This window comes from Neofelis nebulosa, chromosome 14 (assembly GCF_028018385.1).
Source record: "Neofelis nebulosa isolate mNeoNeb1 chromosome 14, mNeoNeb1.pri, whole genome shotgun sequence".
Classification (NCBI taxonomy): domain Eukaryota; kingdom Metazoa; phylum Chordata; class Mammalia; order Carnivora; family Felidae; genus Neofelis; species Neofelis nebulosa.
The window spans coordinates 72,798,666-72,826,135 of NC_080795.1; the positions used below are offsets into that span (position 1 = coordinate 72,798,666).

General features: G+C 46.2%; 1 protein-coding gene and 1 non-coding gene across 4 annotated transcripts in view; one reads left to right on the forward strand and one right to left on the reverse strand.

Annotated features, from left to right (window-relative positions):
- The window catches only part of ADCY8 (adenylate cyclase 8), a 226,175-nt gene that overhangs the window by 41,850 nt on the left and 156,855 nt on the right, over positions 1-27,470 (reverse strand). For 2 of the 3 annotated variants that reach the window (XM_058699093.1, XM_058699091.1), the window contains 2 exons: positions 12,453-12,654; positions 10,323-10,412 (listed from right to left, as the gene is read on the reverse strand). In XM_058699093.1, the coding sequence (XP_058555076.1) occupies positions 10,323-10,412; positions 12,453-12,654 (292 nt within the window). The remainder of the gene's footprint in view (positions 1-10,322; positions 10,413-12,452; positions 12,655-27,470) is intronic. The other variant, XM_058699092.1, reaches the window with a different exon arrangement.
- Positions 25,684-25,789, forward strand: LOC131495217 (U6 spliceosomal RNA). Its single transcript, XR_009253843.1, has one exon. It is a non-coding gene; the product is annotated as a U6 spliceosomal RNA (small nuclear RNA).

A 27,470-nucleotide genomic window follows, 5' to 3' on the forward strand; every position in this document is an offset into this window, starting at 1 on the left:
CTCCAGTGGACACACGGAGCTTGAGAATTCCTCAAAATCCATTCTAGCCCTGTTATGCATGGCTCTGTGTAGCAAGTGGAGGTCTCCTCTCTCCTGTTATAGACAGAGACCACTACTGTATGGGCAGAGGAGACCAGCAAGAATTTCTAGAATCTCCGAATAACTACAGAACAGGTTGATTGAGTTCCTAAGCCAAACTGACCCATTAATGTACACATTCAACAGTGATATCAAGTGAGACCCCACTGAGGGCAAAGGCCCCGTGCTATTATGATGCATGGGGTAGACTCAGGAATAAATAAGGCAGTGTTCCGACAGATCCCCATGTCTGGGGCGGCCTTCGCTTTTGTCTTTCTTAGTAAAACCAGTTGTTTCCTTGTCTCAAATGGATGATGTGTTTTCCTCCCCTCTTTAAGATCTTCCCTTGGCAAGATTTTCGGGTAACTCATCTTGATGTCTCCGTGCCATCAATTTACCAAATAGAGAGGAAAGATGAATAGGTCCGAGGCATCCTGTTTCATCATTACCTGCATCATGATGAAGAGCTGTGCCCAGTTTTAGCAGTGCAAATTATGAATCATGTATTAAATCAAAGCTGTCAAAATGACTGTGCCCTTGAGAAAAACTTTATGAGGGCACAACAGTCAAGTTAAAAAAGCGTAATGAGGATTTATGGAGTGGCTATTGCAATCAGGGCATGGGTGCTGGGCGCTGGGGATTCCAAGGTGAGTGAGAGATGGCCTGGACCACATCTTGTGGTCTAAGATGTGAGGCCGACGTGGAGGCACCAGTGACAATGTGCCATGGAAAGTGCTCTGCCAGCAACGTGATCGCGTGTGATGGAGCACAGGGGCAGAAGGCATACACGTTTGGAGAAGGATTTGTGGGGCAGGCAGATCTGAACTGGATCTGAAGGATGGATAGGATTCACACGATGGAAAATGGAAAGGGAAGAACATTCTATGAAGATAGAATGACGTGAACTCAGGAGTGCCAAAGACCAAATCTATAGAACTCCTGGTTAAAAGTCAAAAAGTCGCATAATAAATCATAAGGGGAGCCAGGAACATAGGCAGGCAGATCAATTTCAAATGAATTGCCTGCCTCCTTTCTCTGCCAAGACGTCTGAAATTATCAGAGTTAAATACAGTCCCATACCTGCACGAAGGGTTGATGGATCTTTCTTTTTGTGGTCTCAACCAACCGGGTTAGTGCTCTCTCTCCAGTTCTACCTCCTCCCCCCAGTCCACCGAAACAAACCACCCTGCTCACTGCCTTGCACAGTTTAGGGAACTTTCCGCCCTAAAGTATAAAGCTGAACCTCATGGTGATGCTGTAAACCGCAGGATCATCAAAGGAAAGAGGCCCCTGGATAAATAACATCAGGAGCTTCTCCTGTGTCTCTTTCGTAGCTTGAATGAATAGTGGGAGTGGGACCAGGAAATGGAGAGGAACAGGAAGCTACCGAAGTATTAGGACTTCGCGAAAATCTCTCTTTCAGCTGGGCCTGGACCCATAAGTTTCATGTTTCCAATAACGTGGGAAGATGCCGGACCTAACACAGTTACTCAGTTTCTGTCAAGTGATAGTCTCTGTGCTCTTTAAGTCACTCCAGGAACTCAGAAGCCCCATAGTCTTTAGAATGCCCCCCACAGGGGACCCGGGTAACATAAAGGGTTCATAGGTGGGGCAGGGCAGAGACCGTTGGCAAAGCCACGTTGCAAAAACTCTCATGTGGACCGCTGAGAAGTCTGCCCTATAGTCCGCAGTCCACAAGGAACCACAGATGGGTTTCAGGTTTGCGATGGATTCAGTAGATCTAGGAAAAAACTGTGATGTGGGTAAGTACAGGATGGAATGTAATGAATGGAGAAAAGCTGAAGGTTTAAAAGAAAAAATTTTTTTTTTAAATTTACATATTTTTTGAGAGACATAGAGGGAGCACAAGTTGGGGAGAGGCAGAGAGAGAGGGAGACCCAGAATCTGAAGCAGATTCCAGGCTCCGAGCTGTCAGCCCAGAGCCCGACGAGGGGCTCAAACTCACAAGCCGTGAGATCATGACCCGAGCCGAAGTCAGACGCTTAACTGACTGAGCCACCCAGGCGCCCCAAAGGCTGAAGGTTTAAAGACAAGTTTAGGGACCTACCCAACAGACGAAGCAAGAGCTGTGTCTAGCTTCATGTGAAGGTGAGGAGAGAGGGGAGTCGGAACTGGTGCTAAGCATTCCAGCAGGGATTAGTCTATTAACTAAGAGAGAAAAAAAAAAAAACAACTACAGAATGAGGGATGGGGAAAGGGAATGCGTTCAGTTTTAGGCTTCTCAAGCTTTAGGTATCGAGGGTGGTTCAGTAAAGATAGCTCGTGGCCACCGCAGGTGTGAGGCTGGGGTTCGGAAGACAGATGGGGCTGGAGACGTGCAGCTGACATCGTTCAGCTGACCCCACAGCTGTGGTGACCACCCAAGCAGAACATGAAAAGGAAAGACAGAAGACACAGAGACTAAAATGTAGAGATTCCCATATTTGAGGGGCTGTGGAGGAAGAGAAATTGAGAACATTGATTAGGGATTGTTGGGGGTGTCAGAGAACAACGAGGAGACAGGAGTGTAAAAGCACAGAACTCAAAGAACAAAAATATCCATAGATGGGGCGCCTAGGTGGCTCAGTCGGTTGAGCAGCGGACTTTGGCTCAGGTCATGATCTCGTGGTTCGTGAGTTTGAGCCCCACATCGGGGTCTTTGCTATCAGCACAGAGCCTGCTTTGGATCCTCTGTCCTGTCTCTCTCTGCCCCTCCCATGCTCAAAAGCATGCACACTTTCTCTCTCTCTCTCTCTCTCTCTCTCTCTCTCTCTGTCAAAAGTGAAAATAAGCATTACAAATAATCTCCATAGACAAAGATTTTCAGAGGAACATTTCAAAGGCAAGATATAGAAAAATGTCTTCCAAATAACTGTGGAAAACAGGACGTAAAATTTTGTATGCGCTATAATCACAGCAATGCAAAATATGGACAGAGATAGGACATGGCTTTGGAGTGGATTATTTCCATCTAGTCCTTTAATTTGATCATAACATCCAATATCAAATGAGGCAATGGGTCGAATGCACTGTTTTGCAGTGAGTCCTTGTATTCCCAAGAAGTCTGTATCCCAATATAGTCATGGGGTTCTCTGCTTCTTCCTAGTTTTTTTAAGCTTATTTATTTATTTATTTTTTTTTGAGAGAGAGAGAGAGAGAGAGAGAGAGAGAGAGCACGGGAGGGGCAGAGAGAGGGAGAGAAAGAATCCTCAGCAGGCTCCATGCTGGTAGCACGGAAGCCAGACGTGGGTCTCGATCCCACAAACTGTGACATCATGACCTGAGCAGAAAACAAAAGCCAGAGACCCCCAACTGACTGAGCCACCCAGGTGCCCCTGCTTCTTCCTAGGTTTTAATGATGAAAAATACTAACACCAGGATTTGCATGAGTAGTGTTAAGGATGGGCCAGTTTCCAGCGACCTCTGATAAAGAAAACACACAAGCTGTGCACTCTAAGGGGAAAAGAGACCCAATAATGACACATCAGTTTTGACCAGGAAGATAAAAAGATTGCTGCAGTGGGCACTAGGCACTGGTCCCCAAGTTAGGAAATACAGATCAGAGGCATTTTGATAGTGAGGCTGAAACGTGGGTAGGAGAAGAGAGACAAACCAGGAGCATGTGCAGATGTGAGGCAGCCTGGGTCCTGATGTTAGACGAACACTAGGTAAGAGGGGCAGGGGGCGGGGCTCAGGTGGGGGTGCAGATGCCTATACATCAGGGGTAAGTTGGTAGAAGGTGGAAATAATAATTATAACCGGCCACTCGCTGGGCGGGCACGAATGCTGTGTAAGGTCCTTTATGAATGCCTGCTTCTGAGTAATTGAGACTTTCTTCTTTCAGATAATACACGGACTTGGGAAATTACAAATTACAAATTCCTTCCAAGTGTATGCGGAAAAAAATCGGAGTCCTACATCATGGCCAAGGGTCAAGGGAAGCAAAATCTGATGAAGTTTGCGGGAAACAAGCATTTTGCCAGCTAAATGCTGGCAACTCGTTGCTCTATGCTCGTTCCTCTACGCTTGCAGAATGAGGACCTACAAGCCACCAAGAATTGTGGCAGGCTGGAAGACACCATGCTAACGCCAGGACGTTGTCATAAAGTATCATAAATGACCTCAGCAACGGGTGCGTATTGTCCTCCTAGAAGAGGGAGGGGAAGACTATCACACAGCGAGAACGTGAAGGAGGCCTTGAACACCGACCCACGGAAGTCACCCAAGCTGGGCTGCGTCCATTTGGTTGCTGTGGCATTAGGAACTCAGAACAAGAGGGGCAGATAGCCGGTGGACCATTTTCAGAAGTCACTGCCGTTCAAAGAAAGAATCCAGACTTTCCGATTCACGCAAAACCGGATTCTCAACTCTAACTCTTCGTACAAGCAGCAGAGTGAAGGGCACGGAGGCTAAGGCTGGAGGCTGCTCTGTTTCGTCCTGAGCCTCCCCTCCCCACCATCGAACAGTGACGGTGTTAGGAACCTGGGGTCACCACGAGCGTGGGTGGGGATATAACCAACCCAATGTTCCCCGCCGTTTACTGGGTTGTGTGTGGCAGAGGAAAGGGGCGTTTTGTGTATGTTGGGTGCTCTGGTACAATCTTCCTGTGCTTTGGCTTATTCTAGATCCCGATTTCCATGGTTGACCTTTTTTTCCCCCCATATGGGGGGAAGAAAGGTAAGTCTTGTCTAGTTCTTTACAATGATTAGCTTAGGTAAGTCAAAGAAATACCACAAGGAGATGCAACGTTTATGACTGACTTGTGTTGAGGGCAGATGGACTCTTCTAGAAATTTCCTAGAAGCATCTACATTCTCAGTCAATACTCTCACCTCGAAATCTTTCCTGGAAAGGCACGTCTATATTAATGATGCCTACAAATAATGACTATCCCAGGAAAGCTATGAGGCAAACTCTAATCACAGAGCAGGCACAGTAGCTATTTCTTATGGAAAGGCACTACTAGAAAATATTTTTGGAAATACAGGATGATGCTGATCTTGGTGGTGCCCACTAGCCGACTCAGTGTGGCCACTTGGAAGGCTACATGCTTGTCTTGTCTCTGCTTCTTTGAGGACCGAGCTGAGACCCTCGTAAATGACCATCACAACCCATTTTTGAAAAACATCAAGAACGCAGTCTCTCTGTGTTTTGATTCCTAAACGGCGACGTCTCACCGGATCACCCATCTCAGTGACTTCCAGAAATTAAATGTGTTCCCAAAGGACGGCAACTTGACCTTGTTAAACATACATCTAGGAAGTATATGCGGTCAGCTGAGAACAACAGGCAGGGAGGAACATGGTGGGATTGTTGGAATAAAGTGTGTGCCCTCCAAGGCCCCTCCCTGAGCGTGGGCAGCAAGCGCAGGGTCTAGAAGGATCTGGCTCCCTGAAAATGGTGCCACACAAGGCGGTCACCATCTTGTACCCAGTGGGTGAGGCCAGAAGAGCAGCATTATGAAAGGGAAGCAGGCTATGAGAAGATGGCCTGTTCAAGTGTTTAGTCACACATTGGGCGCATAACCATGTAGATGATCTCATGTTTGGAGCACAAAGCCTTGTGCATTTAAAAAAATATGTTACGGCCCTTAACTGCCACTTGGGCAGGCTCTGTTTTCCCCGAGTTACCAAAGACGTCAAGAAAGAAAGAAACTAGCATTTAATGAGTGTTTTGGGGCGTCTGGGTGGCTCAGTCAGTTAAGCGTCTGACTCTTGATCTCAGCCCCGGGCATGATCTCACTGTTCATGAGGTCGAGTATTTTCTGTGTGTTAGCTCTATCTGTCACCCAAACAATCTCATGGCATAGGTATCATTAATAATCTCCTTATACAGGTGAGAAAACGAAAGCTCAGAGAACCTATGTGACTTGTCCAAAGCCACACGGCAAGTCAATGTCAGAAGAGTCCTCGCTCATCTGAGGTCACCACGCAGTCCCTGGTGTCCTCACCTGTTCTGTTTCCCATGTTCCGTTACTGCTCTTGAAGATCTGAAATCTAAGTTTTGGTGAACTGGGGCTGGTTGGTTTCTGGATCACGCTGTGCTTTTTATGGCTTTTTGGCTCTTGGTGGGGAAAGGCAGGTCTAAAAATTGATTATCATTTGGGAAAAAAAAATAAATCTCCTTTACGGATTTAGGCATAATACAAAACTGGCTCAGGGCAGAAACAAAACGGGCTTGTAGAACATCCCCCTGTTCAACTTAGAAAGAGTCCTGAAGTTATAGTGAAGCCATCTAACATTCATTCTTCGTTCGGATGTTTTGGGGGCCCCACCACTGCAAAAGCGTGGGAAAACCTAATTTCATCCTGAACAGCAGCTGGGGAATTTTAGACCACACTCAACAAAGTTCCCTCCGAAACCACTTGGGGTTCCAACTCCTACCCGCGGACTTGACCAGAGAAATGAAGGCACTAGTTTTCACAGCCACTTTTGGAATTTAAAAAATCTGCTTCTTTGCTTGTTCACGGATTCCTTTTGCTTTTGATCGTTTCTCTTCCTCTTTTAAAAAAAAAATTTTTTTTAATGTTTATTTTTGACAGAGATAGGCAGAGCATGAGCAGGGGGCGGGGTGGGGGGGAGAGAGAGGGAGACCCAGAATCCGAAGCAGGCTCCAGGCTCTGAGCTGTCAGCACAGAGCCCGACACGGGGCTCGAACTCACAGACCGTGAGATCATGACCGGATCCGAAGTCGGACGCTTGACCGACTGAGCCACCCAGGGGCCCCTCTCTTCCTCTTTTTTGACTCCTGGCTTTTTTCTCCCTCTCCTCTTCCTTTTTCAGTCTCCCCTTTCTTCTCTCACCTTCATCATGACAGCTGACATTTAATGAGCAAAGACATGGATAATTCCACCCCTAAGCAAGACTGGCCCTTAGAACCCTTTAAAATGTTAGCAAGCTCTGACTGCTTTTGCATAGTCGACTCTTTACTCAAATGTGCCAGTGCATACAGTAAAGGGGGTCTTTGTTGTATGCAATAAAGGTCTTTATTGCAGGTCTTTCCTTGGATCCTGCCAAGAACCCCAGGCAACGTTTGTGGGAACTCTATTCCTTTTACAAACCTGTGCCTCGTCCCTCCCCTCAGCCTACTTCTCAAATCATCCTGAGAATGCAGCTTTCTTCGCTGGCATTTACTGTGTCTTCATTCATTTTCAGGAACCGGCCAACTCCAGTTCAAGGCTGCATGATGCTTACTACCATCCATTACAACAGCCTCTTATTTTTACATCACATCACCCAGTTCCTTACACGCTTTGGGACCGAGTATTGTTTCTCACGGGGTGAGGCAGAGAGGTCAGGTGAAGAAACCAAAGCTCAGGGAGGTGAAGTAAGTGATTTGCCTGGGGACGCACACGTGGGGGAGCCATGAAGGGGGTGCTGCGTGCGGATTAAGCCTTTTCCCAGGTCTGTACGTCTCGTTCTCGTTGGGTAGACAAATCCTTAGGTAGAGCAGCACAGCCATGTATCTACCAAGATGGCAACCGGTTGGTCAAATCGGGTTGTTGGTGGTAGATGGTGATGGAAAGAGTCCAGCTCCCCGTCCTTTGGGCCAGTGGGTGTCCTGCGTCTGAGGGGATGCCAGGAGTCAGCAAACTTTGTCTGCCAACGGCCAGACAGGATATATTTTGGCCGTCGCAGCTACTCAACTCTGCCAACTGTACTATGAAAGCAGCCGGGGGCCATCAGTAATAAATGGGTGTGGCTAAGCCCCAATCAAACTTTACTTACGCGACAGGTGGCGGTTCGTCTTTGGCCAGAGGCCACAGTTTGCTGACTCCTGAGCAAGACGATCCTTTGGTTGTGGGAGGAAAGTACTGAGATGCTCATTTACTTTAACTCATTTTTTTTTAGACATTTTTAGTTTTTGGATATGGTCCCCAGTGTACACGACACATTAGCACAGCGAGAGGGGAATGTCACGTACAGGTAAACATATACTGGGGTGGCGGGCTCGAAACCTCTTCCACAGGAAATAACACGTACATCACGGCTGATGTTTACTGAGCAGATGCTATGTGCCTGGTGTTCCTCTAGACGCTTTACAGGAATTAATTCACTGTCCCCTCACAACCACCCTTGAGGGAGGTACGACTTTCATCCCCACTTTGTAGATAAGGAAACTGAGGCCCAGAGGTGATGCTACACGATCCAAAAGCCACTTTCTTAGGACCGGCAACCCCACGTGTGCCGTGGTCCTGAGTGCGGGAGCCTGGGTGTGGGGCCAAGGGCAGACACTGTCGTAGAGGGACGGGGAAGCCTAGACGAATAGCTCGCGTCCCATGACATGCTGGGAGCTCGGCATCTGCTAACCCACCTATGGAGGCACCACGAGAACACGACATTCCCACCAGAGGCGTGTGAGGAAGGTATTATTTCTCCCACTCTACAGACAAGGACGCTGAGGTTCAGAGAGAGTAAGAACTGATTCCCGATTCCACTGGCAGAAAGTACGGGGGGCTCAGTGGGGTGTGCCGTCCAGCTTTGCCTGGCTCTACGCATCTGACTGTCGGCCAACTTCCTGCCTCCTGGGCCACCCCTCCTGCCCTCCAAACCGAGACGTTCTCGGGGAGCTGGTATCCCACAGAGTCCACGAAATCTGTGCTCCCGTCACTACTTGGTGGGAAGAGGTCCCCCCAACGAGAGCTAGCCCCATCCTGCCCTGGACTTCCTTAAGAAATGCCTACTGCCTCCCTAGGGACCGAGCCTGGCTCCAGAAGCACGAGGTCAAGAACAAGCCAGGTATGGTCTGAACGGCAGTCCCAAGTCTTGATAACTGAATTAAGAAGAGGACAGAAAAGAAGAAGGAAGGAGAGAAGGGGGGGGAAGGATGGAAGGCAGGCAGGAGTGGCACGGAGCAAGTCACTCTCCAGGACCTTGTTGCATTCTCTGTGAAACAGAGGGCACTCCTGCCGGTGCCCGTTTCAGCTTGAGGATTTCATGCTGCATTTAATGCTGCACATCAAATAGACGACGGTCTACACCTTGTGCGGCGCATGAGGCTTTCTCTCCCTTTCAGAGCGTTTCGAACACCGATTTCTCACACCTAGCTGAGACAGAGAGCCTTTCCTCCACCCAGATATTGGCAGGGTCTTACAGAACTAGGGTCTGCCTGGTCCTCAGGGTGTGAGGATGGGCGGGGTCTGCCGGGACATCCCAGCCGTCCTCTCTCTTGACCCAGAGCTTCCGTTCCCAAATGTAAAGGTCTGGGCCATGGCTAACACAGCCTAAAACTGTCCTTTGCCCCAATGCTGCAGGCTTGATCCCCGAGGTCCAGAGCCAGACCAGTGGCTCTGTGATCAAGGGAAGGTCAGACTTACATAATGATGGTGGATACCTGTTGGGACATGTCCTGACCCCGTGTCCTGCAGTTTGCCTTTAGTGGTGGTTTCCTGTGTTTGCGATTTACTAGCTTCCTTCCTTCGGTCTCTTCCTCCCCTCCTTTCCTTCCTTCCTTCTTTCCTTCATCCCTCCTTTTCCCCTCCCTCCCTCCCTTCTGTCTCTTCCTCCCTTCCTTCCTTCCTCCCTTCTTTCCTTCCTTCCTTCCTTCCTTCCTTCCTTCCTTCCACTTCTTTCCTTTTCCTTTCCCTCCCCCTTCCTTCTTTCCTCCTTTTCCCCTCCCTCCGTCCCTGCCTTCCTTCATTCTGTCTATTCCTCCCCTCCCTCCCTCCCCCTCCTTTCCTCCCTTCCTTCCCCTTCTTTCCTTCCTTCCTTCCTTCCTTCCTTCCTTCCTTCCTTCCTTCCTTCCCCTTCCTCTTTTCTTCCCTTTCTTCCTCCTTTTCCCCTTCTCTCCCCTCCTCCCTCCCTTCCCCTTCCTTCCTTCCTTCCTTCCTTCCTTCCTTCCTTCCCCCCTTCTTCAGTGCAGCAAACACCATCTGAGCCATAACTCTGCAGCCTGTCTAGGCCGGAAGAAGCAGCAGCACATTCTGTGGTAGGATTTTGAGATGAGCAGGGGAAATGAGTGGGGGAGGGGGAGAAAAAGGGAGAAGAGGAAAATGGATAGAGATAAAGGTGAAGAAGGAAGAAAGGAGGAAGAAGAAGAAGGGAGACTAGGGAAAGGCTAGAAGTGGGAGCAGGGAAGAGGCAGGGGAGAGAAGGAAAGGCAGAGAAGGGGAAGGAGGAGGGGGCAGAAAGAGGAGCCGGGTCTCTGGAGCACTTTCTAAGACCCTTCAGCCAGTCCTGCTTGTGTGGAGCTGGTGGAGGAGACTCCTAGGCCAAGTCTCGCCAAGGGGAGCTTGAGAATAAATACCTCTGGGCAGGAGCAGATATCTGTAAACACAGCTGAGGAATTGAAAGTCAGGTTCTTCAAGGGTATCGACTTGTCAAAATCACACCACAGCTGCGGATTAAAAAAAAAAAAGAACAACAACAAGAAAACAAAACAAAACAAACAAAAAAAACAACAACACAGGAACAACAAAGTCAGCGTGAGTGCCGGGAACCAAGGATTGTGTGCCGTCACGGTGTCATTCCAGAATGGAGGTGCCAGCTGGGATCTCCTCGTTCATTTTAGAGAAGGCCCTGGCTCAGAAAAAGCATTTGCAAGCCAGCCAGGAAGCCGGGTTGAGACAGGTCTGCTGGCCCCATCACGTAGGGTCACTGAGGTGTGTTTGCGGGGCTCCGAACAGAGCCAGACGGCAGGAGGCAAGGTCTGAGGTACGCTCGCAGCCGGTCCCCTCATCAAAAGCTGGGAGGATTTCAGGGATCTGAGGGGCACATTTTCCAGAAAGACTCTTGGCATGGGGCGGTGGGCGTTCCCTAAGCCGGCACCTGCTGCAGATTTTGTGGTGCTCAGGAAGAATGGCTACCATTGGCCAAATGCCTCCTCTGTGCCACACACGTTGGACAAAAATGCCTCACAAGCACCTTGTGATGTAGCTACCATTTTTATCCCCAGTTTACGATCGAAAAACATGAAACTCTGAGAAGTAAAGTAACTTGTCCAGGATCCCCAAGCTGGTAAGTGATAGAGCTGAGATTTGATCGCATGTCTATCTGACTCCAAAGCCTCTGAACCTCCTACTGCATTGCTGTGGCCCCGGTAGCCGAGAGAGAGTCCTGACCTACAGCCACCGGATTTATTTCCAAATCCTGCACCCCAGAAACACCTGACACGTCAAGACTCGAGATCCTGGCTACACCTCCACAGGCCACGATCAACGGTCCTAAGCATTTCCATTTTCAACTGCAATAATCTATAAAATATTCATGAGATGATGAGTTAGTTAGAGTATGGTTTTTCTCTTTCTTTATCCCATAGACTCCTTTACTACGAGGCCAACCACAGAACTTGAGAATCTCCACAGACTCTAAGTAACTATCGGGCCACCCTGGGCAATGAATTTCAAGCAGTATAAGCCTCCGACTCACAGGCTGACAGTTGTGGGAGTCCACAGTTTGGGTCCCTGAACACGTGGAGACCTTCCCTCAGGCCCAAAGGGCCCAGTGATGGGTTCGGCCACAAGATGATGCCTCAACTAGCCCCTCTCAACCTGCCAAGTTCATAACCTGGAATCGGATAAATCACTCCCCAAATCTAGACTCACTAAGTCACGGACAACACAGACTGTTCGTAGATACACAGAAAATGCTATTGCTGTCATGTTACCACTCTAGAGAGAAAATGAAATCATTAAAACGTGGACCACCAAATTAGAAACAATGAGAAATATGGCAGCTGGAGAGTCATCTGAGTTCAATATGTCACAACCAATATGAACTCTTAGGAAGTCATAGGCAAGGTCTCAACCTTCCCGAAATGCAACCTTATCCATTACATGGGAACAGTAATACCTACCTGCAGCACACAGTAGGTGCTTGAGAAAGGACAGCTATTTTATTTCCATCCCCCCCCCCCCACTCCCAGAGATACAATTTAGCATTTGAGAATGAGCATGAGTCATGGAGTCAGACAGACCTTATTTGCAAGTTATTTCATGTCTCTGAGCCTCAGTTTCCTCAGCCATAAAGTGGGGATAATGAGACTTACCTCACGGGGTTCATGTGAGGATTAAGTAAGAAAAACGCATACAGCTTCTCCTTCAGTGCATGGCACATAGCAGGTAGGTACTTAATTAAAGGCAACTCTTATTTATGATTATAAATGATTGGCCATTGACAATACAGAAACTGAAGGGTGCTTGAGCTCCTTTGGAGCAAATAACCTCCCCCACTGGGAAGAAGACAGGTTGCCACCAGTAAAATGCACAGTTCTGACAGGAGTCCCATCTCTGTTCTCTGTCCCTAAGCTTGGGGCTGGACCAGGCACATGACGGTAAGTGGTCCCAAGGAAGGCAATGCAAAAGCTGCAGGCTCCATAAACTCTTCATTCCTGACTGCACACTAGAAGCCAGAGGGTTGCTGGGTTTGGAATGCTTACGATATTCAAGATGGCGCCCAGGAAGTTAATCAAGATGGATGCAAAGATGATGACGTTCCGGGCTAAGTAGGTCTCGTTAATCCAACAGCAAGTTTTCCGGAGGACGAGAGGCAAACACTTGTAATCTTCTGCCGTGGTGATGAGGACCAGAGCCGAGTGCAGCATGATCAGGATGGAAAACTGGATGGCCATTGGCATCACCCTGCGGGGAAACCCAGAATGTTGGGTCATGTGGCATCAGTTGTCTGATCCCCACTCACTGGACAATATGGGTAATCACATCCACGAGTGCCCTTCCCTGCCCCTGGCACCCAGTAATTCTCTAAGGCTCTGTTTGTTTAAGAAAAGGACCATCAGCAGGAGACCTTTTTATTACATCCGTCCCTAGAATATCCCCTTTAGTGAGAAACTTCAGAATGACCATCAGATATTTGGCTTGATTTATTGTTTCTGCTCGGTTTTTTTTTTTTTGTTTTTTTTTGTTTTTTTGCTTCTTTTATCATTCATCTTTCTCACTATGCGACTGCTGCCAAGGCAACACATTACTGGAATTTTATCTCAACACCCCGGCCGTGGGAGGGACCCACGTGCCCTTTCCCCTTCAGGGTGGGCTTTATGAAACACTTTCCCTCTTGGTCTACTCTGTTGCCATGAACTGAAACCCAGCACCTGTCTGCTCGGTTGGTAGTGATTACCAAGTTTCACATGGAACGTACTGTGTGCTGCTTGGGACATACCGGGTGCAAACTGAACTATAGGTAAGGAGAACTCATCCTTGCCCGAGGTTTCAACATCGCTCCCAAGTATCCGTCTCGAGCTTCAAGGTCTCACCAAAGCTCTGTTCCCTGGTAGCCCCTATCTATTGGACACCTCCTTTAGCTTATCTCCGCTCCTTGGAATGGACTTACGAAGTCTTTTGATCTCTCTTTTAGATGAAGATTTAAGGCTCGGAGAAAAGCAACTTCCCCGGGGTCACCGAGTTTACTGTTGGAGCTAGGATTTAAAGTCCACTATGCCATTCTAATCACTTAGGTGAGTGACTGATCTCCCACATTTGCGGTCATCTTTTTTTTGCTTCTGTGGTTTCATCTACGTATTCATTCAACAAGCGTCTTCCCAGGCACAGTGGCATGCATCATGGGGCACCGGGACCCAAGACACATCTTCCTCATCCTCTAGGAGATCGTCATCTGAAGGGGAATATGGACATACAAATGATGAACTACCGGATAATATGCTATGATCTCTGAAGGATTTTGAGCAACCATCATTTAGAAAATAGGAAATGCAATCCCGCGAGGCTTCACAAAAGAGGTGACATTTGGGTCAGGCTTTGAGAGGGTTTGGGGGAGGGGAAGTAGAGAGCACGAGAAGAGCATCAGAAGAAGAGTGACCAGTGTGTTTAGAACCTCCACTGACTCAGTGGTGAGGCTGTTGGGCTGGAGCGTAAGGGGTTTCATAAATGCTGTGCAGAAAGCTCCACATGGAGACCATGCACGGACGTTCCGGAAGCTTGATCAGGAAGGACGTGGTCAGGTCTGTGTATCCGAAGGACAACCATGGTGGGCAGTGGGGGATGGAGCGAAGAGGAGAGAAAGTGTTTAGCAGAGGTTTAAGTAGTTGGGACCTGAGTTACCAGGAGAGGGACACAAGGTAGCCGCACTGATAACTGGGAGATTCAGGGAAAGATGTGGAGGTAGTCTCAGTGTTTTGTATGTGTGTGCAGGGCGTGTGTGGAAGAGGGGCGTCGTCAAGGATAGCACTCATGCTTTTCCCGTCTTAACTGGGAAATGCAGGAAGAGAAGCTGGCCGGTAGAGGAGAAGGATAAGGAATTTGATTTGGGGCCAGCTGAATTTTTGGTGCTTGGGGATCATCTGGCCAGAGATAATGCAGAAGGTTAGGCAGTCAGAGGGGGCGGCTGTGGAACTCTGGGTCTGGAGTGAAAAGGTGGCGGCTGAAGAACTGAGAGGGAAGGCTTTGCCCAAGGAGGGTGAGAGGTAAGGGGACCACAGACGAAGCCACAGAAGAAGCTGAAGGGCCGGAAGAGGAGAAGGCAGCAAAGGGAATTTAGGAAGTGTAGTCGAACGCGCAGGAGGAAAGGACGCATAGCACCAGGGAAGGCAGGGGAGGAAACATTTGTAAGGTGGGGGAGTAACCAAGCCTCGAAAACCCCCGTGCCTGCTGAAGCATCACCAAGGCTGGAAAGTGACTCTCCCGCCCCGGCCCCCAGCTTTCATTGTGGGAGGTTTTATGTTTTCCCTTTTTAAAAAAAATACTGGCACAGTTTTGATTTTATGGATCACCTTGACAGGAAATCTCTGCAGGAGTTCTAGATGAGAACAGAAGGTCTGTGCAGCAGTGGGTCCCCAGAGGGCTCTGGGCAGACGGGAAGCTTCCCCCCAGACAGGTTGAGGAAAACACTGCTGAACGGCATACCATCATACTGGGGTCCCCCGGAGAGGCGAATGAAGGAAGCTGCAGGTGGAATGCTTTGTCAGACAGTCCCCGGAGAAGAGGGGCCGATTTCGAGGCCCGTGCATCTCAACAACGCGAGGCAGCCACTGAGAATGCGAATGCCTTGTTTCAGAGCGCGAGGCAGAAGCAAAGCTTGCAGAGGCCACTTTCAGAGCTGCTCAGAGGGAGCCTCATCTCTCGGGTGGCCCCCGCTGCCATCCAGACACAGTCTGTGGCCCTCCAGGCCGCAAGGGGCCGCGACGGCTGCCCTGGGCTCCCTCTCTCACCTCTCTGCCCTCCAGTGGCAACACTCGGCCACATGCCCCGAGGACTGTGCTGCTACTACGTCTGTGCTCTCTCCTGGGGGAATGTCTTGTTTGGCCTTCAAAGCTCAGCTTTTCTCTGGATTCTTCCTTGACACCTTGGACACTTCCTTGACACACACAGCGTGCTCAATAAACGCTCAATGACGTCTGCTTTTGTGGGGAGAGCAGGGGCGGTTCCTCCCCTCACCGCCTTTGATAGGGAAAAGGATTCTCCCCCACTCCCTAGCCCCTCTATCTCCTTGCCTCCGGGAGGAGTCTGCTATTAGCCTGATCAGAGCCTGTCTGGGGTATTCAGTGGACCTGGTCCTTCTTGGAAGGCAGGGCCACTGTTAAGTTCGATGTTTATATGAAGTTCAGCTGCTGGCCCTCTCCTCCTTCTAGATCCACTACGCTGCTTGGGAAGCCAGAGGCATGACCTTCCCTAGGAGAAGAGGCCTGGCCATCTCTTCCTGAGCAGAAGCTCACGTGCCCCCAGGAATTTACCAACAGGCAACTGCCCAATTCCTTTGGCACTGGGGCAGGGGGGCGTATGTGCCTTGTATAGGTCTTTCTGGGGATCGCAGCAGTGAGACCCCACACTGGTGTGGGAGGGTAGAGTCGGGGAGACAGGTGGAAATCCAGGAGGTCCAGAATGGACATCATGTAGTCTCATGACTTTCACATCCTGTTTTCCAGCCTTCACCATGGGTTTGCACAGACAAAGCAAGCATTTGCTTGGACATTTACAAAACGGGTGCTTTGTTGCCCATTTAGCTATTGTGCTTTGGGGTCCGCTTTTGGTGGGGTGTTTCGGGATGCTGAAGTGCCGCGCGTGGGATTTGCACACAGAACCCACTTGAACCCCTAACATGATTTTAAGTGATCAGCCTTCCCTTCTGGGTTTACTGAAACGAAGGAAAGGGCAGTGCTAGTGACGGACTTCTTACGTTTCCCCAAATTTGTATATTGAACCCTAATGCCCAATTGACGGTATCTGGAGGTGGGGCCTTTGGGGGGTGATCAGCTCATGAGGCCAGAGGCCTCACAAATGGGGCCAGTGCCCTCATAAAAGAGGCCCCCCGAGAGCTCCCCGGCCCCCTCCTCCATGTGAGGACACACGTACAAACCAGGAGGAAGGCTCTCGCCGGACACTGAGTTGGCCAGTGCCTCGATCTTGGACTTCCAGGCTCCACGACTGAGAAATAAAGTTCTGTTATTTATAAGCCCGCAGTCTGGAGTCTGTTGTTACAGGAGCCCGAGCAAGCCAAAGCAGGAGGGACAAGGCAGGCGTGTGGGTTAGTGAGCGGCAAGAGGGAACAAAATCTTGTGTGTTTGAACCGATGGCTCCAAAGCCTAACCAGGGACACAGCCTCGGGCAAGGCAACTAACTCTTCTGTGCATCCCTGTGAATCTGCAAAACCAGAATTGTTAAGCGCACCTCTTAAAGGCGGCTCTGAGGTTAAAAGTCATAAAGCAGTATGCTTCGCACGTAATACGAACTCAGAGAAACATTAGTTCTCTATTCACAGTGAAATCCAGAAGACCGAAGGCGTTTTAAAGATCTACGGGAAGAGTATTAATTACAAGATGCAGGGCGCTGGCGCTGCGTATAAAATTCCTCTAAGAATCCCTGCAGCCGCTCTCCGGCGTTCATTTCGTTTCTGCGCACACGAACATCAGAACAACGATTCGCAGTTTTCAAATCTAATTACAGAGCTACTCGGGCATCCAGGGTTTCTGAATTCGCTTTGCATTGTTGCTGGACGTAAGAGGCAAGGAAACCTTTCATTTGTGAAATCGAGTCTGAAACAAATGACAAAGGATCTGCAAACAGCTCTATCCAGATCATTTGTGGATGTGAAGTTCTAACTGTTCTCAGCAGTCTGTCTTTAAAGCAGAGTCTGGGCTGGTAGCATGACCAGATGTTTGCTGGGTGGGGGGGGGTGGGCAAGGATCAATGTGGATGGGTGAATAGCCTTAGCAGCTTGTGGTACAGTAGGAACAGGAAATTGGATCATACCCCAAAATGACATTTGAATCACCCTTCAAAATCTGCAAAGAGCCTATGAGTCCAATAGTACATTTGAGCCTCATAGCAACCCTGAGAGGTAGGTATTCTTAGCCACTCCGACAGATGAAAATGTTACGGCTCAGGAAAGGGAAGGAAACCAGAATTTAGCAAAATGGATACAGTTCTTTTAATTCTCGTGGCAACCTCGAGAAGTTGGCATTGTTATTCCCATTTTAAAGATGAGAAAACTGAGGCCCCAGAGAGATTGAGTACATACACACAGCTAGTAAGATGCACAGAAAATAATAAGATCCAGTGCCTGCCTTTCTTTCTTTTTCTTTCTTTCTTTCTTTCTTTCTTTCTTTCTTTCTTTCTTTCTTTCTTTCTTTCTTTCTTTCTTCCTTCCTTTTCCTTCTTTCCTCCTCCCTCCCTCCCTTCCTTCTTTCCTTCGCTCCCTCCCTTTCCTTCCTTCCTCCCTCCCTCCCTCCCTTCCCTCCCTCCCTTTCCTTCCTTCCTCCCTCCCTTCCTTCCTTCCTTCCTTCCTTCCTTCCTTCCTTCCTTCTCTCCCTCTCCTTCCTTCCTTCCCTTCTTTCCTTTCCTTCCTTCCTTCCTTCCTTCCTTCCTTCCTTCCTTCCTTCCTTCCTTCCTTCCTTCCCTTCCTTCCTTCTTTCCTTCGTCCCTTCCTTTCCTTCCCTCCCTCCCTCCCTTCCTTTTTCTTTTCTAACCTTCCTCTCTTGCTTGCATATTTTCTCTTTCTCCTTCCTTCCTTCCCTCTTCCCCCCACCTCGCCCGCTTCCTGTCTGTCCTCCACCTCCTCATCACCATGCATGTAGACTGAGGTACACTGTTCTATAATCACAAAAGATATTTTCTGTTCTTTCCTCAGTTTGCTCACTGGGAGAGGAACATCTGCGTGCATGTGGAAATTACAGCAAAGTGCCGAGCAAGCACTGTCTTTGCCAGGGTCCGTGCAGTTTTGCTTTGGGGGCTGGGAATTAGCTTCGGTCACATGAGCAAGGATGGTCTCCTCTGCTAAAAAGTCCATAATGGAAGAAATGCAAAGTGAAAGGCACCTACCATCTGTTGAGTCGTGAAGAATCAAGCAGAAACAAAATGAGTTGGAGAGGAAACGAGCACATTAATGAAAGCTTGTGCCCTGCCTGGGGCAAACGGACCCCTCAATCCCCACAACACGTGGACCGTCTGGTCAGAACTCAACTTGGAATTTTTCTTCACTGTCAGTTTTCTTCTCTTCGCTGTGCAAGTGGGCTTGGGGCGCTGGCTGGTGTTTCAGTTAGCAACGCAGAGTCAGGGACTCCCGCCGACCAGCAGGTGCACCCGGATCCAGGTCTCTTCCCGTCAAGCCAGGAGCCAGGCATCGGGGCTGGCTCACCTTCCTTGGTCGCGGCACTTGGGAAGGGAGCCTGCCCAGGCCACGGGAAGTGCCACACCAGTTCCCTTTTGGCACGACCCTTTCTGCCCTGGTGCCAGCCCAGATGCTCAGCCCCATCCTGGGCTCCTCTCTGTCTCCCACCACCCCCGGCCCCCACCAGTCCATCTCTGCCCTGTCTAGCAAGTTCTTCCTCTCTACTCCACTGCCATTTCTCACCCAGAGTTTTGTAGCCACCTCCTACTGGTCTTCCCAACGACAGACCATTCCTCCTACTCATTTTCCGTGTTAGTGTGATCCTTCTAAACACAAAGCGGAGCATAGCGCTTCTTTGATTAAAACGCCTTGGGGGCACCTGGGTGGCTCAGTAGGTTAAGCGGCCGACTTCGGCTCAGGTCATGATCTCGCGGTCCGTGAGTTCGAGCCCCGCGTCGGGCTCTGTGCTGACAGCTCAGAGCCTGGAGCCTGTTTCCGATTCTGTGTCTCCCTGACTCTGACCCTCCCCCGTTCATGCTCTGTCTCTCTCTGTCTCAAAAATAAATAAACGTTAAAAAAAAAAGAAAAGAAAAAAAACCGCTTTGATAATGTCTTCTCTGCCAACCAGTTACAATTCCTCAGCAAGGCTTGCAAACCCTTCACCTCCTTCTCAGTCCTCTCCCGCGACCCAGCCAGCTCCATCAGGAGGCAGCTGAGATGACAGTCACCTCCTCTGGAAAGCCTGCCTTGATCTGTTTGCTTTACCTCACCCCTACACATCCTCTTCCACCTTACCCTTGCCCTACCATAAGAGTCTTTGTACCATATTCTAGCTTTTCAGCTAATTGCCTCCCTCCACCCCCCCCCCCCCCGCCTTCATGATGACAGGGAGCAGGACTGTGTACCTCCCGGGTCTGGCACAAATGGACACATAAAAGATGTCTGTTGGGGAATGTCAACACCCAGTGTTCCAGGAGTCAGGAGGGAGCATGAACCAGATATGGTCCTTCTCGGCTCCCACACCTCCCCTGACTGCAGTGAAGAGGACAGTCCGGGAAGTTTGGGTGAATCTGGCAAGACCCTGCCATCACTCACAGCTCACCACCCTGAGACCATCCCTGAGACCCTGGGCCCTACATGGTTCTTGGGGAGTCAGGAAACCCACCTCCTTATGGCATTCCCTGGTACCTTTCCTGATTCATTCGTTGATGTAGAATTGATATGAATGTACATTCATATATGTAGAAAATACATGTACACGGTCTGTACATCATCTATATGCATAGCATAGACATAGACATATCTACATATGGATCTATCTATATATAGCATATAAGTAGCTATATATATGGCATATACATCTAGACATATGCATATATTTTCATTATTTATCTCCTACCGCTAGACTATAAGATCCAGGAGACCATATTTTTTGGGTCTTTTGGTCTTTTTTTGTTCACTGATCTATTCCCAGCATCTAACACAGGTCTGGCTCATAATAGGCATTCAATTTAGCAGAGGTACATCGTCTTTCCTTCTCTCTCTCTCAAAGCTTTTTTTTTTTTTTAATTGTAAAATGAAGCATACAGAAACCACACTGAAGTGTAGCTTCATTAGTTATTAGAACACATCTGCCTTTGTAATGACCACTGAGTCCATGAGACAGAACTCTGCAGGGCAGTCTGAAAGCCCATCCCTAGGCCCAGTTATCACCCTGTCCTTCAACACCAATCACTTTTCCTTTTCTTTACAGTTTTATTATCTACCATTAGACATTATAGTTTAATCCTGGCCACTTTTAAATTAAATTTGCTTTATCTTTTAAGTCTTGAAAAAAACTCTACCGATTCTCTCTTTATCCCTTTATTTTCCTTACAATTTATTTATTGAAGAATACATTACCTTTGACTGACAGCATTTCCCACTGCCTGGATTTTTTGCATACTCATTCAGCAGCCTTCATCCTCCATGATTCTTGCAAATCGGAAGCGGGATTCAACGGCCCGATCACTTAGGCTCAATCCCTTCGGTAAGATTATAGATGTGTTGTGTTCTTCCATCAGGAGACATGGTTGTCTCTGCTTCTGTGCAGTTCCTAGATCCATTAAGTCATTGGGGTGTTGGAAAACGGTGATATTTTAATTCTATAATTTCTTTAAAAATTATTGGCCTGAACAATTTGATGATGTTTCCATTCACCTACTGTTTGGTAATTTTGTGGTGCACTTCATGCAGGAAAGACAAAAAAAAATTTCTTTTCTTTTCTTTTCTTTTTTTTTCTAGTTTCCAAGATAAACAATCAGTTCTCTATCATTTACCAATGGTTAGCAACTTTTAAAAAATGTCATTATACACTTATAAAGTTAAAAAATAGTTGACCAGGTTTTCATTCAACATTTTAACAATTATCCGCCCCAAAGCTCCAATTATTCCCTTTTAGGACAGTGAAAGTTCTTCAATGTGGCTTCTGAGTCCTTTAGTGTGGCTCATAAACTTGATGGCTTCCTTACTTTCTAGTAGGACAAGATGTTCCAGTCTACCTTGTGTATTTCTGGCACCAGCCTTGGAATCACAAATATTTCCAAAAATTTTTTTTAAAACAAAAACTGGAGTATTATTTCAAGAGCACAGTCTGGCCCCTCATGCTCATCAATACTGGGTTGGACATTCTTTCTAGGGCTTTCCATATTTGCGTCTCCAATCCAGGAAACCACCTTCATTAAGTTGTCATATCTCCATAGGCTCTACTCACAATTTCTTAGACTTCCTTTGCTTTAAATGACCTTGAGAGTTGTGAGGAGTACTGGCCAGGCATATTGTAGAATGTTTTTCAGTTGGAAGTCATCTGATTTTCTTCATGATTAGGTTATGGGTTTTTGAAAGGAAGACCACAAAGGTTATGTGTCAGTCTCATCACATCCTACCAATGTGATTTATCCCTATTGATTTGATGTTACCCTTCATCAGCTGAGACAGTATGTGTCCTGTTTTTTCATGCTTTCCCTCCATTCATACTGTACTCTTTGGAAGGAAGATACTTTTAGGATAGCCACACTCCCCCACAGGAGTAAGGAGTTAAACTCCACCTCCTTGAGGACAGAGTAGCTACATAGAATATTTGGAATTTTTCTGAATGGGAGATTGTTCAATTCTTAATTTATTCACTCAATCACTTATTTCTATCAGTATCAATCCATTGATATTTATTTTGTATTTTGGGTTATAACCCAATTCTATTTTATTTATTTTCTTACTCAGGTTGTTTCAGCTTTGGCTCTGGGGAGTTTTTCCAATTGTCCCCCATGCCCCTTTGGCATTCTCCCATCATTGTGCGTGTGTGTGTGTGTGTGTGTGTGTGTGTGTGTGTGTTAATACTTCCTTATTTTCTGGCCCTTGTCATCGTAATAGATATGTGTTGGTATAGCATTGTTGTTTTCATTTGCATTTCCCTAATGGAAAATTATATTGAGCATCTTTTCATATGCTTTTTTGACATCTGTTAATCTTCTTTGGTGAGGTGTCTGTTCAGATCTTTTGCCTATTTTAAAAACTGGGTTATTTGTTTTCTTATTGTTGAGTTTTAAGAGTTCTTTGTATATCTTGAATACAAGTCCTTTATCAGATATGCGAGTTAATACACTTTCTTCTAGTCTGTGGCTTGTGTTTTCACTCTCTGAACAGTGCTTTTCACCCAGCAGGATTTTAATTTCAATAAAACCCAACTTGTTAGTTTTCTCTTTCATGGACCATGATTCTGGTGTTATATCTAAAAACTCCCAACCAATCCCAAGATCACCAATTTCTCCTAAGTTTTCTTCTGGTAGTTTTATACTTTGCATTTAGGTCTGTGAACCATTTGGAATCATTTTTTGTGAAGGATGTAAGGTTTGTGGTTCTTTTTTTTTTTCATATGGGTGTCCAATTTTTCCAGTGCCATTTCTTGAAAAAATACTCTTCCTCCATTGAATTGACTTTGCACCTTGTCACAAACCAGTTAATTATATATATTAGTGTGAATCTATTTCTGGGCTCACTCTTCTGTTGAACTATGTGTCTATTCTTTCTTCAATGTCACACTTTCTTGATTACTGTAGCTTTATATTGTCTTAAAATTAGGTAGTGTGACTAATCTAGTTTTGTTGTTGTTGGATTTTTTTTTTGTACTTTATTGATTATGCTACATCCTTTGCCTTCTCATATAAACTTCAGCATCAGTTTGTTGATATCTATAAAACAGCTTGCTAGGATTTTGAGTGATACCGTATTAAATCTATAGATCAACTTGGGAAGAACTGACATCTTAATAATATCAAGTCTTTCAACCCATGAGCATAGAATTTATTTAAATCTTTTTTGATTTATTTCATTGGTGTTTTTTTTAGTTTCATGCATACAGATACTGTACATAGGTTGTTAGATCCATACCCAGGGATGACTTTTTGGTGCTTTAAAAAATATTGTTTAACTTGGAATGCCAATTTTGAATTGCTTATATATGCCACAGCAATTGACTTTTGTGTATTGATCTCCTATGCTGTGACCTTGCTATACTTGGTCATTAATTTTAGGAGGGTGGTTTTTTTTTTTTTTTTTGATGGATTTTTTGGGATTTTCTACATAGAAAGTCACATCATTTGCAGATACACATAGTTTTATTTCTTCTTTTCTCATATGTATATGTTTTATTCCTTTTCATTGTCTTATTTTACTAGCAAGAATGTGTAACAGGATGTTAAATAGTTGTAGTGAGATAGCACATTCTTATTAGTGATATTAGGGGGTAAGCCTCCAGTCTTTCACCACTTAGGATTCTTTGTAGACTGTATTTAAGGAACTTCCCTTATATTTCTGTCTTTTCTGAGAGTTTTTACTTTAAATGGGCATTGGATTTTGTCAAATGCTTTTTCTGTGTCAAATGAGGGATCATGTGATTTTTTTCTTCTTTAGCTTGTTGATATGGTGGATTACATCATTTGATTTTCTTTTTTTTTTTTTTTTTAATTTTTTTTTTTCAACGTTTATTTATTTTTGGGACAGAGAGAGACAGAGCATGAACGGGGGAGGGACAGAGAGAGAGGGAGACACAGAATCGGAAACAGGCTCCAGGCTCCGAGCCATCAGCCCAGAGCCTGACGCGGGGCTCGAACTCACGGACCGCGAGATCGTGACCTGGCTGAAGTCGGACGCTTAACCGACTGCGCCACCCAGGCGCCCCCATCATTTGATTTTCAAATGTTGAACACACCTTGCCTATCTGGAATAAATTCTACTTAGTCGTGGTGTGTAATTGTTTTTATACATTGTTGGATTTTATCTGCTAATATTTCATTGAGAATTTTTATGTCCACGTTGATGAAAGATCCTCATCTTTAGTTTTCCTTTATTTCAATGTCTTTACTAGATTTTGATATTAGGATAATGCTGGCCTCCTAAAATGAATTAGGGACTGTTCCTTCCACTTCTAACTTATGGAAGAGGTTGTGTAGAATTGGTATTATTTTTTCTTTAAATCTTTGGTAGAATTCACCAGTGAAACCATCTAGGTCTGGTGTTGTACTTTTTACTAAGTCTTAACATTATTGACTACGTTTCTTTAATAGATATAGTGCTATTCAAGTTCACTTTTTCTTCTTGTGTGGATTTGGGTAGTTTGTGTCTCATTCTACAAGTTGGTATATTTCATCTCAGTTATCAAATTTGTGGGCACAGAGTTATATGTAGTATTCTTTTATTATCACTTTAATGTCCATGGGATCTGTAGTGAAAACCTTTCTTTCTCTTATGATATTGGTAACGTGTGTGTGTGTGTGTGTGTGTGTGTGTGTGTGTGTATGTGTGTCTCTACTTCTCTCTTCTGTTAACTTGGCCAGGGGTCTATCGATTTTGTTGATATTTTCAGAGAACCAGATTTCTGTTTTGTTTTTTCTGTTGTTTTCCTGTTTTCAATTTCATTGATTTCTGCCCTAATTCATATGATTTCTTGTCTTCTACTTGAAGTTTGAATTCTGTTTTCTCTGGTTTCCCAAGGGAGAACTTAGACGATTGATTTTAGATCTTTCTTTTGTGATACATGCATTTATTACTATAAATTTCTAAGAACTACTTTGGCTGCATCTTACCAATTTTGCTAAATTATATTTTCATTTTTATTGAGTTGAAAATATTTTAAAATCTCTCTTGAGATTTCTTTTTTGGCCCATGCGCTATTTACAAGTGTGTTATTTAACCTTCAACTATTGGGCGGTTTTCCAGCTATCTTTCTGTTATTGATTTCTAGTTTAACTCCACTGTGGTCTGAGAGCATACTTTGTATAATTTCTACTCTTTTAAATTTGATGAAGTGTGGCCTATGGCCCAGAATGTACTCTAGGACATGTCCCATGTGAGCTTGGAAGACTGTATAGTCCTTTGTTGGATGGACTAGTCTATCAAAGTTGATTAGCTAACACCGGCTAACTGTTCAGGCTCTCTATGTCCTTAACACCGTCCCACCTGCTTCATCTAATTGTCCCTGATGCAGTGCTGAAGTCACCAACTGTAATAGATTTGTCTCTCCTTTCGCTTCTATCAGGTTTTGCTTCACGTACTTTGACACTCTCTTCGTAAACAGATACAAGACAGGACATCCATATGGTTATGTCTTCTTCGAGAACTGATCTATCATTATGTAATGTCCTCCTTCACCTCTGGTAATTCTCCTTGTTCTGAGTCTACTTTGACTGAACTTAATATAGTCACTACAGCTTTCTTTTGATAAGTGTTAGCATGGTATATCTTTCTCCATCCATTTACTTGTAACTGATTTGAGTTTTTATATTTAAAGCGAGTTCTTAAATGCTTTGGTCTTTTTTTCCCCCCACTTATTTTTCTCTCTGTATTTCAACTTGGGAGTTTCTATTGACCTATATACAGTCAAGCTCTCTGATTCTTTCCATGGCTTTGTCGAGTCTACTGACGAACCCATTCATTATTTCTGTTGTAGTGTTTTCATTCCTAGTATTTCTTTTGATTCTTTCTTAGAGCTTCTATCTACCTATACTGCCCACCTCTTCTTGCACGGTGTCTAATTTTTCCGCCGGAACACCGAATATACTGTGCTCGCTTCGGCAGCACGTTGCCTAAAACTGGAATGAAACACAGAAAACTGGCATGGCCCCGTACGAGGATGAGACACAGATTTGTGAAGAACCCTTGATATATTAAAAATAGTTATGTTAGGTTCTCTGATAATTTCAGCATCTTTGTCATGCCTGAGTCTGATTCTAATGATTGCTTTGTCTCTTCTTGCCTTTTGGAATGTCCTGTAATTTTCTGTGGAACACTGGTCATATTGTGTCAGGTAAGAGAAATGGAGGTGAATGTATCTTTACTGTGAGGATTTAGGTAACTGTCTCTCAGAGGTGGGCTATGTTTAGTGTCTACGGTATGTTTATGTGTATGTATATGTATATGTATATGTATATGTGTATGTATATGTATGGCCCGCTTCAAATTCCTCTTGTGTCCTTTTTTGTCTCCCCTCTCGAATTGGGCTCCCCCGAGTACACCTCCTCAGAAAGAGTCTGTGTCTTGCAGCCCTTTCAGCCATAATCCACCATTAATCTTCTGGATTCTTGTCCATGTGGCATGAAGGCGTGGGGGAGGGGCCCTGAGAACCCTTTTACTCTTCTTTCTGATGAAAAAAATCCTTCCTTTGCACCTTCTGTTCCTCTTAAGGCATTCCTCGCCTTGTTTATGGGCTCTATGCTCTCTCTTGTTAAGTCTTTGTTTCCGAAATCTGTCTTGTCCTTTTTCTTCCTTTCCCGGGCGCTCTTGTCGAATGCCTAAGTTTTTCTAACTCTGGTTTAGGCTGTTATTTCATGTCTGGAAGCGCATTAAGTGCTTCGATTCCTTTTGAAGGAGTAGGTTAAAGATTTGACATATGTTGCAGGCCTGTCTTTTTGGAGTGTTTTCACCAACTCTCAGGATATCGATCTACTTTTTTCCCTTTTTTCTTGTAACAGCAGGGTATGGAATGGCTACTGATATGTGCTGTTGCTCATTTTCGTGTCAAACTAACTTTGCTGAGCTTTTCGAAAGAGGTGTGGTTTAGGAGAGATTATTATTATTATTATTATTTTAACTCTGGAGAGCTGTTTCTGTAGTTGATTTCCTGTGGCATTCAAAAAAGTGATGGCTACATTCTCTTTTCACTTTCACAAGGACCCTATCTTTCTTTTTTTCCCCTCTATAGTACGTATTGTGAGTAATCTTGATTCCCCTCACAGAGATCCTTCCAAGGCACTCTCCTGGGAGGGAGATGGGGTAGTCAGTTGGGGGGGGGGGTTCCTCGTGTGTAACAGTTCACGCTCTGCAGATTTGCTGTGGCCCTTTGCACTCCCTGGATGCCGGATTGGGCAAACCCTTCCTGCTTTCAGCTGCTCTCTCAATCTGGTCCATGACACTTCCCAGTAAATGGCCCCTCGTTGGTTCTACTGGGACTCCTTTCGTTCCCAGATGTGACAGGTGCCTACTTGCTTGTTTCTGATTCCTCACACACAGACGCTGACGTCGCACCAATCCCGGGGCTATTGGGAGATTGTTGCCCCCCACTTCCATTTGGGAACTTATGGGGCACCTGCCTCACCTGTTTTGGCTGTAGTACAGTCCATGAGGTTTTTGGTTCTGCTATCTAGCTGTTCAGACACGAGGGAATGTTGCCAGATTCAGAAATACACGCCCTCTGTCACCACCTTTCTCCTCCTCGTATCCCTGCCCATCCACAGCCATCAAGCATGGCCATTCTCTGAGTGTCATCGCGCCTGAACACCTTTTATCACTGAGGTCACAGCAACTGTGAGCTAGCTCATTCCTTTTTCAGCCATGGCACCCACCATACCTT